The sequence below is a fragment of the Populus nigra genome, chromosome 1 (genome assembly GCF_951802175.1).
Source record: "Populus nigra chromosome 1, ddPopNigr1.1, whole genome shotgun sequence".
NCBI classification, from domain to species: domain Eukaryota; kingdom Viridiplantae; phylum Streptophyta; class Magnoliopsida; order Malpighiales; family Salicaceae; genus Populus; species Populus nigra.
The window spans coordinates 23,311,035-23,329,298 of NC_084852.1; the positions used below are offsets into that span (position 1 = coordinate 23,311,035).

Here is an 18,264-nt window from a genome sequence, read left to right on the forward strand (position 1 = left end):
TAAATATATAGCAGAAATGGTCTGCTGGCATTGGTATGTGCTGGTGGAGCAGTTATATGAAGCTACTTAGGCAGTGAATGCTAAGAACCAAACCCACCATCAGTTCTTCATTAATAAGGTGCAGGACAGAAAATGAGAGTAGCCTCTGTTTCAACAGCCCGTAGAATAATCTCTACCATAGATCATCGAGTTTTTTTATTTTAATTTCGATTAAGAATATAAGAATATGGTCGAATAAAAAAATAATTCAGAATGCATGATTTACGAAGTTTTCCAAACCGATTTCGTGTAGTGTTTTTGAGCAATCACACATTTTTCTTCAAATGGATTAACATTTTCTGAAACAGAACTTTTCATTTACAATTTATCAACTGAATTTAGGATATCAACTTCACAATTTAGGGCCTTGTTCATGGAAGAAAGAGCAGATGCCTTGTAGGGTTGCTTGCGTTATTAAAATTGAGCAGCTGCGTTATATATAATGCATGAACTCCTTTTCTTTCTGGTATTTAATATCAAAGCCCACAACCAACAAACTGCCTGGCATGCAGCTCGATTGAAACATTTTGTAGCTTTAGGTATAAGAACAAAGCAAATGGAGTAGGACCCTAGCTGTAATACTCTACTCTTATTCTGCTTTGTGAGCATTTAGAATATGATGAGAAGAAATTAAAATTGTGTAGGAGGGGGGGATGGCCTAACTATTTCCCCTGTCATGTGCACAAGTGTTTTTAAGCACACTAGTCAGGACTCACAGTCATCAACCTTTTTATTTTGTTCCTCAAATTTTGTTAGTACTCTTTTTTCAAAAAAAAAAAAAATAGTTTTATCATTAAATATTAAGTTTATTTGGTATAGACCTTCATAATTTATTTTAATTTTTTTTTCTATTAAGTTTATTTGGTATAGTTCTTTTTTGTCTATTTTTTTAATTTTAATTTTATATATCAACATTGAATTGATTGGGAATAGGACTCTGTAACTTTTATTAAATCGTTTTCTATGAAGTTATCTTATTATTCTAACTCGGGTTTAGCAGGTTAACCCTAGTTGATATTTTTAATTTTCTTGTCTCTGTTTTATTTTTTTCAATTTAATTCATCAAAATTGAAAATTGAGATTTACAATTTTTTTATTTGTTTTTTATGTGATTATCATGGTTTTATGGATCGAGTTGCAGGCTAGGCTAGTTGACTCGAGCTCTTTTTTCATTTTTTTAGTTGATTTTATTTTTAATTTCACCCTTCAATATTGAGTTGATTGAGAATTAGGCTTCATAATTTTTTTTTTTTGTATTATATGAGGTTATCCTAATCTTATGATCCAGATAACGGGTTTATTTATTGAATTGGGTGGTTTTTATGTCCTTTTTTAATTGATTTTGTTTTAATTGCACTCTTCAACATTGAGGGTGATTGTAAATTAAATTTCATAATTTGTTTTGATTTGCGGTTATTCGGGTCTTATGACCCATGTTTCATGGATTAACCCAAGTTGACTCGACTCTTTTTTTAAGTTGATTTTTGTTTTAAATTTCATCATTCAATATTGAGTTGATTGAGAATTGAGTTTAATAAAAAAAATTTCTATAGGGTACTTATTATGGTCTCAAGATCTGGATATCAAACTTGATAGCTTAACCCGAATTAATCCAAATTAATTTAATATATTATCATTTTAATATTTTAAAGAAATATCTTATTGTATTTTTATTGGGTATTCAGATTTAATATTCCAGTGATAAACTACTCAGAGTTAACACGTAAAAATTAACGAATTTACCAGCTGCAGCCCCATACACAGGCCGGGGGACAATCAGTGATGAAGATCAGCCACAGCCACAGACATAGGGACTTCAATACAGACATAGGTCCTCTTCAATACATTTAATTCGGTCATAAGTTGGCAACTGGAGTGGGTTGCTTACCTTATTGGTTCATCTGACCAATCTGTTGGTAGTTGTAGATCGATGTCCCAAGTAGTTGCCACAGTGTAATAAATTGTTGATTTTGATAGTCTCGGAGACCAGTTCACCAGGGAGTGGGAGTTAGTTTACCACTTGCATGTCTTAAAGTTTATTTATAAAAGTCTCCTTCCTCGTGTCATGGATTTATTAACATCTCACTTCTTCCTTTTCTTCTCATCCCATTAATCAAGTAAAACTCCACACTGTGTGTGATTTCTTTCTACTGTGGACTCAAATAAATTCTAATGTGGACTTGCACAGTAGAATTTCACGGCTCTGAAGGCTTTAGATGAGGGTTTTTTTTTTTTTCTCTTTTTTTATTGATTTATTTGTTATCTTCATGGGTAATGAGAGGCCTTTTTTTTATTTGCGTCAATGCATTAGCCGCTTTGTTATTTTTTAGCAATGCTTGCGACTGATTCTGATGGTATTAATCATGCTTTCACCATATCTTTTAATTATCTTGATGTTGTTTTTCTCTCTAGATGATGCGTGTATAGTGATTCAATCAAGTTTGGTGTCAATTTGTTTTTTTTTTTAACTAAATACTTGCATAAACTTTTTAATTTACATTTTAAATTTTTTTTAATGTAAAAAACAACATTAAAACAACATGTATGCCCGTTATTTTTTTTTTTCGAAAAAAACAATAGAACCTTTGAATGTGTAGTTCCTTTTCCTTAAAGGTCTTTTTTTTTTTTTTTTGTAACCTATATATTTCACAACTCATATTACACGTCTCAACTATCTCATTTCAATGGTTTGCTATCTCTGCAAGCACCTTACGTATAAAGGCCTTACTACCATTTTTTGGAGAGGTCTACACCGAGTACCCCTCGCATGAACCTGCACATTTTCACACGCATGATTGGATATTACTTGTATCTCAAAAACATGCGATGCTTTTCAACGGTAAACATGAGAGAAGGGGTAAATATAGTTATAAGCACAAATGCCTTTCTTGATTTAATATGCTGCAAAGTAATCCAGGACATTAATTTTAGATATGTAAGGATTAGATTATTCGGCGAGTCTAGAAAAGAAATTTGCATGATTCACAGGCACAAAGAAGAGGGAAAAAATACAACTTGACGACAATACATATATAGGGTAACACAGTATTAAATACAAGCTGGGCAATTTCCCATGTATGCTTTCATTGCATCAATCAGAAATAATAGTGATGAGGTCTTGCATGTCCACCTTCGACAGGACTACTATCTATCTTTAATTATCTGCTGCTGTGTATGCATGAACTTCGAGTTACAATAAGAGCAGCAGAATGTATTACAACTTGATTAGCAACTCGAGATTATTGGGGATTCCTAGTTGAGTGGAGAGTTCAGGCCCTCTTGAGAAGACAGTGAGTGGAGAGGCTGATGCCTGCTGGAAGAAAACGATGGTGCTTTCCTGAAGGAAGGCCTCTTTTCAAGTATTCGCAAAGTTCTCTTACTGTAAAGATCCTTAACGAATGGCAAAGCTCTCTCCTTGAGCTTGAGCACAACGAAGAATAGAATCCGATAGCATACAAGAATGAGATAAATAGCTGATAAATCCCACCACTTCGAATGATCTAGGGGGACGCCAAACATGCGTGTGACAACAAATTCTCCAGATATTTTTGGCTCACCAGGTACTAGAGGCTCAAACTCAAGTCCGAGGAAATCATTCTTGTAGGCACCCTATATTTGCAGTAGAATAAGGAATGGGTTAAAAATCTACAATGTCAATATGTCACCACTCACCAATCCCTTTCTTTCAATCTTGCTGCTGAAGGAGATGAGGCTACATGCATGTGTGATTAGGGACAACAGATTGCGTAGCATCTTTCTGAGCTATTCCTTATATTATGACATTCTGGATATGATGTTGTTATTGACATGCTTTTTGTTGCGAAACATAAAGCAGGTCTTGAGATGTTTTGCCCAACTTCTTCAAGAAAATCATTACACAAAGTCAACTTGCACTTCTATCTTCCTCAATGAGACAGGAAAAATCTCATCTAGAGGTTAAAGAAACCACTCTCCTTGTTCCTAACAGGCATTTCCAGTTGTAGAAACACATTAAAATAAAATCCCATGCAGAGTTAAACTATCAAAATTCCGTTAAGCATGATTATGGTTTTCTTCTAAGGCCTCTCGACAATCATTCTTCACTATATGTATGAGAAATTAATAGAATTACCTGAATTCCCCAGGCTCCAAAATTGATATACGAAACTGGATAGCGCCAGAATGGTTTTGGAAGATCAGGCAGCAATCTGAAGAAACCAGAGGTCATCATCATGATCCCCTGCATGAGTAACCAGATTAGGTTAGTGGTCAGATAAATCAGATGGCCAACATAGAAATCAAAATGTTTAATGAAGATCGAAGTGTTTTGATCTTACAATGATTCCAGCCCCAGTAATCAGTCCCGTCAAGAAATTGGGGACCAGTGAAGCTACAACCATCATCAGGCTCTCTATAACAGAAATGGCGCCGAAGATATTGAGACAGAAAAATACGTAATGATTAAATCCCGATCGAAATTTCACCAAGTAAAAACATATGGTCCCGGTGAGGAGAGCGATCGTAACCAAGAACGGGAAAGAGGAGAAGTAATTGGACAGGATAAACACTGTAACCCCATAATAGCCATTAAGCTTTTCTCGATAAAAAACCTGTTATATATAAAAGAACAAGGAGTCAAGACCACAAATTAAGAATCTTTCTACCACGCCATCATCTTTTCACAGGCACAGATTTCTTCATGATTCTTCTTCTATCATTTTATCTTTTCTACATAAACAAGATCTTTACCTTCATTTCTTCAATGAAAGAAGGGAAGCCTCCAATAGACATAAAAGTCATGAAGCCAGTTATAAATCCCCCACAAGCTACCCTAGCCAAGATCGCAGTGTAGTCATGCCCAACATCATGATAGATTGTACCAACACAGATGGAAACAACTATGTAGATCACTATCCTTGCCCAGTAATATCCCACATCTCTGGACATGTTCACAAATGATCTTCGGGTCAGTGTTGAGAGTTGCTTTCGCCAGCTTGCTTCACTTCCACTTTGAGTTTCAACTTCCAGTCCTTCCTGCAATAGATGAGCTTCTTCAAGAAATGTTTAACAGACAGCAGCATTTAGCATGAACTTTCAAAAGGTGTTTTCATCAAACATGTTTAGAAAAGGCTACATTCAGTAATTATTCCTATTAGCTTATCCATTAAAATTATTCGCAGCAGATAAGCAAACACGTCAAGCAGAGGAAATATTTTCTTACAGCTTTTAATGGAAAATGGAGTGTAAAAGCACAGAACTTTGAACAAGTTTTGGTATTAGTAATAGGTGCAAAAGAATAACAAAGAACAGAATTGTTATATCCTGTGATGATGTGAGATTGCAGATTGACAGCATTAAATGACAGGAATGAAGTATTAGTGCTGCAAAATCTGAGATTTCAGTTGCTTACAATAGCTGATATCTCCCTAACCCTTGCTTTGGCCTTTTGCGCATAGTTCGAGCGCCTATATTTCTCAACAAGTCTTGATTTGATCTCTTCTGTTGCAAAACTCATCAAAGGATCTGCCGAGATAGGGACATCCTATAATTAAGACGGATACAGGACAGTTGCATCAGTCTTGCATGACAGCATGATTAACATAAACAAAAAGTGAATAAAGGCGTCCACAGGAGAGTGTGTGTTTGTGCAGAGGCAGAATTCTGCTGGTCATACAATCTAATAAGTTATGTAGAGATACTTATCTTAGAGCAGAACAACTAAACTTGGCGCAACTCAGATTAAAGTCAAAATAAATATGCTCATTCGCACCATTTTGCTATATACATACATGGAAGCAACTTGTAATCAGAGTACTAAATTGAAAAACTTGGAAGTTCCAATTTTCAGCTACTTAATGTTTATTGTTAAGTAAAAGAGCAGTTATAATAAATACAGTTTTAAAAGGTGGTAGTTTTGGGATGTCTGCTATGTACTTTTTTTCCAAACCATTTGCTACTTTCAGAGAAAAGAAGGAAAATTCCAGATGTTACTGTATGACTATGTTGGGAAACTATCATCCTATTGCTGTACTCAATTCCTCATTTGCCGGTAAATTGGCATACAGGACTCCCAACTTTTTTTTCCCTTTTTTTTTTTGGAGAGGAACCTGAAACAGCTTGCCAAAAGATGTTTAACATCTGTGAAATGAAATATCTTTTACTCAGAGGCATCTTCAACACTGATATAAGTAACATGTGATGAGGAAGTGTTACTCAAAATACCACGTCAGAAGGTTGCAGTTGGAAGTGATACATACTCGAATTTTTTGAGATCCTTTCAGTGTAGCTGTTATAGCATCGAAGTCTGAATTTATACAGCGTAGAAAGTGATCAGAAGGATTCCTTCTTCTTGGACATGGAAAACCAGCTTCAGCAAAGAACTGTGAAGATGGATACCAATAATTAGATCGTAGTAAATCAACATGAGCTTGATTTTGTATTTCTAAGATCACGCATGTAAGTTTCTTTTCTCTAGTCTACTCATACCTCTATAGCCATCTTTGCATCTCCAAAATAGACAGTTTCACCACCGGAGAGTAAGAAAAGATCATCAAAGAGTGCAAAAACTTCACTACTTGGCTGGTGAATTGAAGATATAATTGTCCTTCCATCACGAGCTATATTTCTAAGTGTTTGAATTACGAAGAATGCTGAGGCACTATCAAGACCACTAGTAGGTTCATCAAGGAACAAGAGATGTGGCCTTGTGAGGATTTCTATTGCAATACTTAATCTCTTCTTTTCACCACCACTTATGCCTCTCAAATGCCAGTTTCCAACCATCCGATCAGCACAATCTTGGAGACCCATTTCCATGATCGTTCCTTCTACGACGCAATCAATCTCCTCCTTTCTCATCGTATTTGGAAGCCTTAAATTTGCAGAGTAAGTGATCGTTTCTCTGACTGTAAGAGTTCCTAACAACACATCCTCTTGTGTCACATAAGCCTGAAATTCAACACAGGAAAAGTACACGAGTGAACAAATTCTGTTAAGCTAAAATCACACTGCTTATATGGTCAAAGAAATAGTTATATGAATATTTCTTTTGCAGCAAGGTTTTTGAAGCTTATTATAAACTTGAAATATAAGAATTTCCTATGCTCGTGAATTTAGTGCTAAAGAACTCAATTAGCCAGTATTTTATCTCATTTTATTGGCAAGTCATAGGGTGAAACATGCTCATAGGAGAGTTAGCAATCCACATCTACAATGCCTTTTCAGCATGCAACCCATAAAATTGGCCATGTGAATAAGATTTGCAGATCCTATTGGACTTGTATGTGGCATATAGGTAGACAGTACTCACAACACCAGCGTCTAGCCTCCTCTTCTTTCCATTGAAAAGAACACTTCCAGTCATTATGACATTTCTTGACAGTCTACCTGTGGCAAGATCGATGATGAATGCTATTAGCAAAAGATTATACAAGTCAACTATTTCAGAACCACAAGGTTGAAAATTCAGGAAAACGTTTGATCAGCTATGCTCTGCCAACATATTAACAAAGTACCTAGGTAGTAACCAATCCCTTTATATTTTCTACCCAGTATAGGTATCCATGTCTATATTATATCACGTAGAGTGAAAATTATCAGCTTATTGATTAGTATTTCTTTTTTCTTTCTTTTTATCTTTTATTTAATGATCACTCGCTAGTTAATACTTCTGTAAATTACAGTTAAGATGAAGTCCCTTTGATCATTCCTCTGTAATTTTAATTCTAGGCACTCATTTCCTTGTCTCTAAGGGGAATTGTTATTAAACCCGATTCAAAAATCGACTACACAATGATCAAGTAATAGGTTGCGAGGGTTAATCTAAAAAACAAATCTAAGTTTAAAAAAACATCATTTTAAAATTAATAATAATTTAAAAATATAAATGGGTTTTAACTGGATCATGAGTTTTTAACTCGATTGCACAAGATCAACTTCTTGTTTTTTGTGAAATCCAGCTCGGGCGAGGTCTTGAGCCTTGCCTGATGTCATAATAGAGCTAGGGGGTTGATTGAAATTAAATGCTGAATATATATATATATATATATATAGGATAACGCTAAACTCTCAAGAAACAAAAACTTTAAATTTATCAAGTGGAGTAGTATTCTTTTTTTGTCTATCCTCTGTCTCTCCAGGAAATGGAACTGAAACGGATAATCTATCAAGAATCTACCCCTTAATTAGTAAAATCACTTTTTTAAAATGAAGTGGTGAGCGCCAAGAGAGCTCTGATTTAGTTTTTATTTCTAATTTTCTATACAAGGTGGTCTTTCACTCCTGCTTGGCACATACATCTCGATAACCACTAACAAAGGAGGGAAACTCTGTACCATGTTACTTGGTTAGTTTGATATAATTGAGGAAATTAGGCATAGATCTTGATAAAATATATTAGATTTGGCGTATCCAAGTCAATGCAAAACTTTCTTGTAGAGGAAAGGGAGTATCTGTGGTAGTCTAGTTAGTCAAGCTTTCTCATAACTTTCCATTGGCCCAAAAAACCTTTCTATTAAAAGAACAGTGAGTACCAGTAATTGATAACTGAAGGCAGCTTGAGTGGACATGCTATCCCAATTTCCCATGATAAAACACACAATTTCTACTCTTACATTTGGATAGTGCGAACTTCCAAGGAGGAGTTTTTGTCCTGGGAGGCTGTTAAGACAAAGCCACGAAAGAAAAGGGAAGACGCTAGTCTATTGCCACAACCCGTATGTTTGTGCACATTTGTGAATATGTGCGCGCGTGAGAGGGAGAGTGAGCAAGGGATCCAAGCAATGAATCATACCTGCTAGTGAATCAAGAAGAGTGGATTTTCCAGACCCAGACGGACCCATGATAGCCATGATCCTACCTGGCTCAGCAAACCCTCTAAGTCCTTGGAGCAGCCTTCTTGTTGGACCATTTCCAAAATTTGGCAACACCACAGTTAGATCCTCCCACACCAAATAGACCCCCCTCCCCGCTCCACCTTCCGATGCCACCTTATCTTGATACATGCTACTGCTTCCACCATCACCACCTTTAGTACTAATACTAACACTGCTACTCTTAGCACTGTAACTACTACTCGCCACCTCTATCTCCATAGTGCCCGCACACAAATTTCCAGCTAGGAGTTAGTGGATCGAGGAACACGAGAGAAGAAAGAGGAACGTGCCGATTAATATTGTACTAATCAATGGCCGGCCAGAGGAAAAATAACGATCACCGAACAACTAACCATCAATGCTATATATGGACGTGGGATTAAAAGATCATTCAACAATTATGGGATAAGGAGAAAAGAGAGATACGTAGAGGGTAAAATGGCTTGTGTTTAAAACAGATAGATTGGTGTAGGTGGCCAGTCAAGAAATTAATGCGGGTGCTGCTGCGAGACTGAAATGAGTGGTGCTGCCGTGACTCTCATGTCTCTTTTGTGATGGTTCTTGTCAGCTTTCAAATTTAATTTTCATAACGAAGTGATAATGATGGAAAGCTTGACACTGATATATTAATCTAAACTAGCCGTGCATGCTTCATCCGCGCGCGGTAGCTCTTGATTACTTTTCCAGATCTAAGATTATGTTCATATATAATTTTAGTTAAATCAAAAGCAAATCATTCTTGTCAAATCCAAATCTTATTACTTTCAAGTCTCATCCCTTTTCATACCTCCATGATAAGTTTGATCGATATTCATCCATACAAATAATTGGAAAAATTGGGCCAGGGATTGACTGTATACAAACATTAATTGTGAGTTCAAAATTAAAATTAATTGTCTATAAAAAGAGTATTCTATTGAAGTCATAATTATTGGATTTCAGTACCTAAAATAATCATCTCATCCACCATATTAAAAGCTATTAGGATAAAGTTTAGGAATAATTTAATATTAATATTTGACACATTTATTTATATAGATACGTGCATTTGATATTATATTAAAAAATTATCTCTATTAAATTAAAATTTTAAATTATTAGAAGAAATTCCAATGATAATTTTATATTACTATTAATACAATCAATTTATATTGTTTACTTTTGTAATGTGTTTTTAGTATTGCGATAGTTTTTGTTGTTACGAGTGGTTACAAACTTTTTTTTAATTAACTAGTCATTTAATTTCATTAAAAAGGATGCAATAATAATTTACAACATATGCTATAAATGAGATTAGTTTGGAAGTGTGATAGCGGTTGTTTTTCAAAATATTTTTTGCTTTAAAATGCATTAAAAAAAATTATTTTTGACATTAACACATTAAAGTGATCTAAAAACACTAAAAAATATTAAGTTGTAAAGAAAAATATAAAAACATTTCAATTTTTTAAAAAATACTTTTAAAATACAAAAATAAACAGGATAGAAACTACCTAAAAGTCATCTCCATAATCAGCTGGTTGACAACGATTTAAAGGTGGATTATTATTGCTAAATTCAAGGTTCAAGGTTACTATCACATTCATTGATCCAACTAATTAATTATTACCTTTCTTGAATCATCTAGTAGCTGTCCAGTAATAAAAGTTTGGGACCAAGAAATTTACTTTCCTTGTGGTCTCAAGTTTGAGTCATGTAGTTACTAATATGATCGATGGCTACTGGAAACTTACATGGTCGTTAACTTTAAGGTCCGTGAAATTAGTCTAGCTGCGCGCAAACTGATCCAGATATATATATTAATAAAAAAAATTATCAACTTTCTTGTATATTTTACTGCTTAATTGAAAATTAAACCGAATCTGATGAACCCAGATTAATGTTGTGGTCTTGGTAAAGAAAATATTCTTAAATCATTCCTGTCAAATTCAAAACTAATTACTTTCAAGTTTCATGATCCCTTTTAAAATCTCCTTGATAAGTTTGACCGATACCCCTCCGTATAAATAATTGGAAAAACTGGGCCAGAGATCGACTGTATAACAATAGGTCATTTCTTCTGGTACAAACATTAATTAATTGTGAGTTCAAAATTAATTAAGATTAATTGTCTATAAAAAAGAAAAGACTAGTATTTTATTGAAGGCATAATTATTGCATTTCATTGCCTAAAACAATCATCTCAGCAATAAAGCTTCAAGAATAATTTATTAATATTTAACAAATCTTCAAGCATAAACCTACATTATCTTACATTTATTTAGCCATTAAAATTTAATATCATATTAAAAAACTATTTCATATATTTTAATAATAATTTTATATTATTTTTTAATACATTCAATTTCATTAAAAAGGATGCAGTAATAATTGACGACATATGCTATAAATGAGACTATAACTAATAACTACCTGCAAGTCATCTTCGTGATCAGCTGGTAGCAGCGATTTAAAGGTGGATTCTTATTGCTAAATTCAAGGTTTACTATATATCACATCCAACTAATCTGATGAACCCAGATTAATTTACTTCAAGAGTTGGAAACTTGGATACACAGACATGCAAACACTAATGATGTGAACGTGGCAAAATATATATAAATTAACCCTGAGATTAACTCAACTGATCAGTTTCTAGATTTGTTTTCTAGATATCACTAGTTCGAATCCCACAAACCTCGAGATTATTAGAAACTTGTATGGTCGTTAACTTCTAGATTCGTGGGAAGTTAACTTCAAGATCTCAAACAATTCTACCAAAGAACAAGTCTCTAACAAAACATTTTATATAGCAGAGAAAAAGACGTTATTTCTTCCCCTTGGGAAATATACAGAACACAGAAAGAAAAGAAGAGAAAAACTGGAATTTCTACATGCTTGACTTAAATCTTGCATTAAAGAATGATTGAATTCTATGTATTTTTTTGAGTTATGTAAGAGGTTTATGAACTTAAGAGGAGAAAATATATTAATATCGATTTAGTTATATTTCAGTAGCTAGCAAGGATATCAAGCTAATTGTCTTTCTGTTAAAAAAGAGGATGCCATGATGGTGCCACTTGGAAGGGGCTTGCAGCCCATTTGACGAAGGGCTAAATGGGTTTATCGTGGGATAGTTGGAGCCTCCAACTTGGAGTGGGATATGAGAAAAAACTTATATTTATTGAACTACTGTTATTATATTATATTATATATACAAATTCATGAAATATTGTGGATTTATGGTGTATTTTTTAATAATTTATTTTGATATTCAAAATTTTATTTTAGATGATTTAATTTTAATCAATAGGTAATTATTTTTTAGTTTATGACCTCAATGTTGCTTAAAAATAGATCTAAGCTGAGAAAGATAAATATAAACCGGTTTGATTTCTAGTTTGTGGATCTTTTTGGGTATTTTAAGCTAATTGATTGGCTTGTGGGTGTTCCAAGAATGTGTAACACCCTAAAATTATAATATCATGAAATCTCAAACATTTCTTTATTAATATCAAGTATTGAATAATATGTCTAAAATTATGAGATTTTTTATTTTATTTTATTTTATTTTTTTGAAAATTTTGACAGAGTTTCCTTTGTTTTCTGATGTTACCAAGTTATCGACTAGATTTCATTCAATCACAATACTCAAAACTTTTACTTTGATCCAACTATCCTGAATCATATCTCATCTCATCATATAATATTTCACATAACTATATTTCATTGTATTTTCTCAACCTCACATCATCAACAAATAAAACATTAACTACAAACAATTATAAACTCAAAAAATTTATATTGAACTAATTATTACATTAATATGCATCCATCTTTTAAACATACATGATTATAATTACTAAATATTTTTTTTGAATAATTTAATAATATTAGTTCTTTATTCATACATTTTAAATGTATTAGTACCAAAACCAAACATCTTCATGATACATATATTACAATCTACATATAATATAAATTACATGTAAAGTAAATATATTACATCCCACAAAATAAACAGATTAAAACATAAAGCTCATATTTAACGTTTTGCATCACCTCGTGAAAAACCTATATACATAACATTAATAAGAAATAAGGAAGATAACACATTAAAAATGATAAAGCTATTATGTTCACAAGTCTTCAAAATATATCAAATTATTTTTCATCAGTAACTTACTATATATCAACATTAATAACTCATTCATAATTTATTAATCTTATACTTATAGGACCTCTGTAACCAACACTCATTGCTTAATTTTTAATTTGGTAATTTATAATTTTACCTCAAACCCGGCTAACCCTCTTAAATAGCCAACAATCAAACTGGTAATTCCATACATATTACCCAACATCCGACTATTCTCTATAAATAGTCAATTTGACCGGTAATTCCATACGAATTACCCAACATCTGGCTATTCTCTATAATAACCAATATAACCGGTAATTTCATACAAATTACCCAACATTCGGCTATTCTCTATCAATAGCTAATATAACTGGTAATTTCATATCAACCAGTAATTCCATACTAACCAGTAATTCATACTAACCAACCAGTAATTCCATATTAACCAGTAATTATATACTAACCGGTAATTCATATTAACCAACCGGTAATTCTATACTAACCAATCAGTAATTCTATACTAATTACCCGACATCCTAATTATAATACCAACAGTTTCTTCTTCTACTTCTTTCATATCAACATGTCATAAAAAAAATTTGAATTTTAAAAGAAAGTGATGAATCACCTACCGTCTGCTCGTGATGGCCCAGCTCTTCCTGCCTGATGCCCTACTCCCGAAACAACTCCAATCTAAGTTCTCCCAACTTTTCTTCTTCTCCTAGTGTGGTCAGCCCTCCTCACCTTTCTTGTATCTTCCTTCACTTGATTTTTCCTTAATTTAATGTTTGAAGTCTTTCAATCTTACAAGTTTCAAAGCTCTCTCTCAGTTTTTCTTGTTTTTCTCTTGATTTCTCACGTTCTTCTCCTTTTTTTTTTTCTTTTTACATTTTTTACTGCCCATTCGGCAGTTTATAACAGAAAAGGGGCTGCCTTATTTTATTTTTAATAGCAAATTACCATTTTACCCTTAATGAGTCTTTTTTCTTTAATTTGACGGTCCTTATTCTTTGCTAGCACAACCGAGCTCCGTTCATCCTAAAATTTTAACCAGATTTTATTCAATATATTTTAAGGTTCCTCATACAATTTCAGCTCAATCTGATGGCCGGATTTAAAATTACATCTAATAACGTAAAACTAGTCAAATTGTGATTTTTCGTCAAATTTTTTGAATTTCTCTAAAAATTCTGAAACTTTAACCCAAGTTAAGGCATCATATTAGAAGGCTTCACATAAATTTTCAGAAATATCTGATAACCCGATCAAGAGTTACAAATTTTTTTTGTTTTACATGAAATTAATCAATTTATAATTTTTTGCCCAGAGGTTTTAGAGTTAGCGGGGTGTTTTTAGGCTAAAATAAATTAAAATTTTTTTTTTAGCAAGAGAGGCACTACCCTAATTTTTCAGCCAGTACCAGCTCGCAAACGACACGTCATATGTATATTTCTTTAAAAACAAATAGGGGCAGATGATAGGTCGTCCACCCTTTTAAAAAAATAAAAGAAAATAAAATCAAGCCCAAGTGCACAGACCTAGGCTTGAAGGCCCTCTTACACGCTTGGGTTTTTCCTTGTGATGGCTCAGATGCATTAAGCCATAGGCTCGCACATCTTGGCTCTTTTTTGGCCTTGTGTGTGTGTGTGTGTGTGTGTAAGAGAAAAAAAATTATTAACATGATTCAGTTCATGACCTAAATCATAGGCTTGATAAATTAAGTCATAACACTAAGGCTATTATTTTTTTCTAATATTACTTTTTTATTGATAACTTTTTTATTGTCTTTTTTAAAAATAATTTTTAAATTTATGTTTTAATTAATATCACTCATCTGTATTTATTTTATTTTTTCTTATTTAAATTTTTTTATAAAAAATTTTAAAAAAACTATTTCATGTGCATTTAATTTTTGAAGAGATTTTTTTTATTTATCTATAATTTATTTTTTATATTTTGTATAGAAAACTTTATTTTATTTTTGCTTATTTAACTTTTTTTATAAAGATTTTTTAAAAAACTATTTTATGTGCATTTAATTTTTGAAGAGATTTTTTTTATTTATCTATAATTTATTTTTTATATTTTGTATAGATGAAATTTATTTTTAAAAATAAAAATATTTATTTTCAGATAATATTTATAATATATGCAGTATTGCATAATTGTTTTTCCTTTTATTTTATTCAATTAATTTAATATGTGTGTCTATTTCTATTATTGTTTGATTGAATAAAAAAAGTATTTCAATAAAAAATAGCAAACACAACCTGGTAAATGTCTGATCTTGCGAGATTAAATAACTTGATATGCATCTGTCTTTTGATTTTTCTAGTTCAATTTTTATTTATCATTAATGACTTTTTATTTATTTATTAACACATATGATTCTTTATTTGTTTGATTATATGTATGCATAAACCTTTTGATTTGCACTTAAAAAAAAACTTTAATGCGAAAATGCATCGAAAAAACTTGTGTATACAATTTCTTTTTATAGTAGATAAAAATATATGACCTATAGCGAAGTGCGGGTCACATAACTAGTAGAAAACATGAAATAGTATGGTGTTTTTACTATACACGTGTACTATTTATTCTCTCGTATTTTACTGTAGACTAAATGTTTAGAATTTTTTTATTTTTCTCATTTTGGTCCCCAAACCTTTTTTGTACAATTGCATCTTTTTTAGGCCAAATTTAAGGATAATTAAATCAAACTTGTTGGTTAAGAACAATATTGAAAGACGAGGAATCAAAGTATGAAATACGAAACAAATGAATAATGGTTTCAAAGTTCTAAGAAAAGGCTCACTTTAATCATCAAACTTCACATGTTATACCTATTTAGTCCCTCAGTATTTTTTAATTTGATTTTGCATAAAAAAATTATTTTTATTATTTTTTAGTTTCTAATTTGAGAGAGAGAGAGAGAGAGAGATCACTGGATTTTGATGCTAGATAGAGAAAAATATTGTTGACAATGATTTCGACCACCAAAATAGTCGACCTTTGTGTCAAGTGATTATATTTGATGAGGGGATTTCAACTTGAGTGTTTTTTACATTTAAAGTGCCTAATATATGAGCTCGAGAAGATTTTTAGTTTCGAGTTGATTTTGGGTTCTAGGATGGTTTTTTAGGTTTTTGGAGGTCATGGATGAATTTATCAAGGTGTCTAAAGTGTTTTCTATGTATTTTGGGTCAAAATGGATTGAAAATGAATTTTTTTATGAGAAATCCTTCAACCTTAATTTTTCGGCTACCATAATTGTTGGAATCTTGGCAAAGATAGACGACGTGTCGTCTAAGTTATTTAAAAAAAAATTAGAGTAGACAACATGTCATCCACCCCAATTACATTTTAAAAAACACGCCATCATGCAGGCAATCTTAAATGGGTTAGGCACTGGCCTAACCTCTTTCTTCTTCTTCTTTTTGTAATCTTGGCTTCTTAAAAGAAAATCATGCTCTTTACATGTGTATTTATTTAAATATTTTTTAAATTTATATTTAAGCTAATATCTCTTCTATCTTATTTTTATTTTTTTATTTATCTTTTTTAAAATAGTGGTTGTTTTTTAAGTATTTTGTATGTATTTAATTTTTAAAAAGACTTTTCTAATTCATCTATAACTTTTTTATGTTTTATATAATTAAACTTTATTTTTAGATAGTTTTTCTAATAAGTGCAACCTTGCGAGATTTTTTTTCCTTTGATTTTATTCAATTAATTTTATGAGTGTGTCTATTTCTACTATTATTTGATTAAAAAATAATTTTAATAAATATAGTCATTGAACACAATCGGATAAATTGATTGTATTGCGAGATCAAATTTATTGATGTATATTTGCTTCTCAACTTTTCCAAATATATGTTTAGTTATCATTTATGACCTTTTTTTTTATTTGTTGACATATATGGTTCTTGATTTATTTAATTAGATACGTATATAAACTTTTTGATTTACATTTGATATGTTTCATGTAAAAAAACATGTCAAAATGGCTTACATATTAAAATTTTTTGGTGGAAAAAAATATCTAGCCCATGGCGGAGCAATTCTTCTTATATTTTTTATTGAAGCTAAACAGGACCCTTGTTCTCTATTATGAAAAACATTATATTTGATAAACATGTCTCCTTAATTTTCAATGAAAAAAACACTTTTTAGAATAAATGTGAAAATTAAAGAAGGACAAAAACATCATTTTCTGAATTAAATCATAAACAACAAATCTATAAATTTCATATCAAACAATCACAACTATTTTCTTCTAAAAAATATAATATTCTATCTAAAACAATTTTTTTTTCTTGCACATAATATGCATTCTATACATATCCTATAAATGAATAGAAAGATATAGATTTAATTAATTAAGGATATTTTGAGTCTTTAGAAACTTGAATTGTGTTTGATATATGGGATGAAAGATATTTTGCAGGTGAACATTAATTAGTGGATAAGTTTTAAGGACGTAAATACTAAAATATATAAAAAATTTAATAAGAAATGAAAATCTTTTTCCTCTCCTCTCATCTCCATGAAGGTACGTAACTCTTAAAAAAAAAGGGGGGGTAAATTGTTAACCTTTAGTGTGGGGTGTTTTTTAAAAATATATATATTTTTTAATATATTTAAATGATTTTTTAATATATTTTTATTTTCAATATAATTTAATATTTTTTGAAACTAATTATATTTTAAAAGGCGACAAAATCGATCTCACACAATAAAAAACAAACGGACCTTCCTGCCTGCGTACAATGTGTGTGTGTGTCAGCCTTTCACTGCCACCTGGCAAAAGTTAATCACTACGTCCCAATTAATTAATGAGTAATCAATCGTGTATAAACCCACCATGCCCCTATGATATAGAGAAGAAGCCTGCTTAGTCATCCTGTCAGTGTATATAATTTTTTTTCTTTTATTAATTAATCAGTGTAAAGAAATTGGAGAGGTTAAAACATAGTTTTTATTATATTCATATCTTCCTCGTTACTTATCTTTATCTTGTTAAAATAAAATTATAAATATACATAGAATAGAAATAGATGCTTTTTTAAAAAAAGATTCCTATTCAGGAAATGCAGTTATATATAAATTCTTATTGTATTTATATTTTATTCATTACTTATTTTCTAAAACAAATTAGAATATTCCAGCTAAAAAATAGTAATTGATAAATAGAAATGGAGTTTCTATTATATTTATATCTTATTTGTTACTTATCTCGTAAAAAAAAAT

The 18,264-nt window shown here is 31.5% G+C and overlaps 1 protein-coding gene across 2 annotated transcripts; it reads right to left on the bottom strand.

Moving 5' to 3' along the window:
• Positions 1–3,000: 3,000 nt before the first annotated feature.
• Positions 3,001–9,360, bottom strand: LOC133677254 (ABC transporter G family member 12-like). 2 transcript variants are annotated; one of them, XM_062099172.1, is made up of 9 exons: positions 8,810–9,359; positions 7,328–7,404; positions 6,505–6,966; positions 6,276–6,398; positions 5,429–5,560; positions 4,768–5,052; positions 4,356–4,628; positions 4,151–4,258; positions 3,001–3,648 (listed from the first exon to the last, which is right to left on the bottom strand). In XM_062099172.1, exons 1-9 carry the CDS (start codon positions 9,108–9,110, stop codon positions 3,292–3,294), a joined length of 2,118 nt encoding a protein of 705 aa, XP_061955156.1. In that variant the 5' UTR covers positions 9,111–9,359; the 3' UTR covers positions 3,001–3,291. The 2 variants fall into 2 exon arrangements, with proteins under 2 accessions (XP_061955156.1, XP_061955164.1); XM_062099180.1 differs by lacking the exon at positions 3,001–3,648 and adding an exon at positions 3,699–3,999 and having other exon boundaries at positions 8,810–9,360.
• Between the last annotated feature and the right edge of the window lie 8,904 nt (positions 9,361–18,264).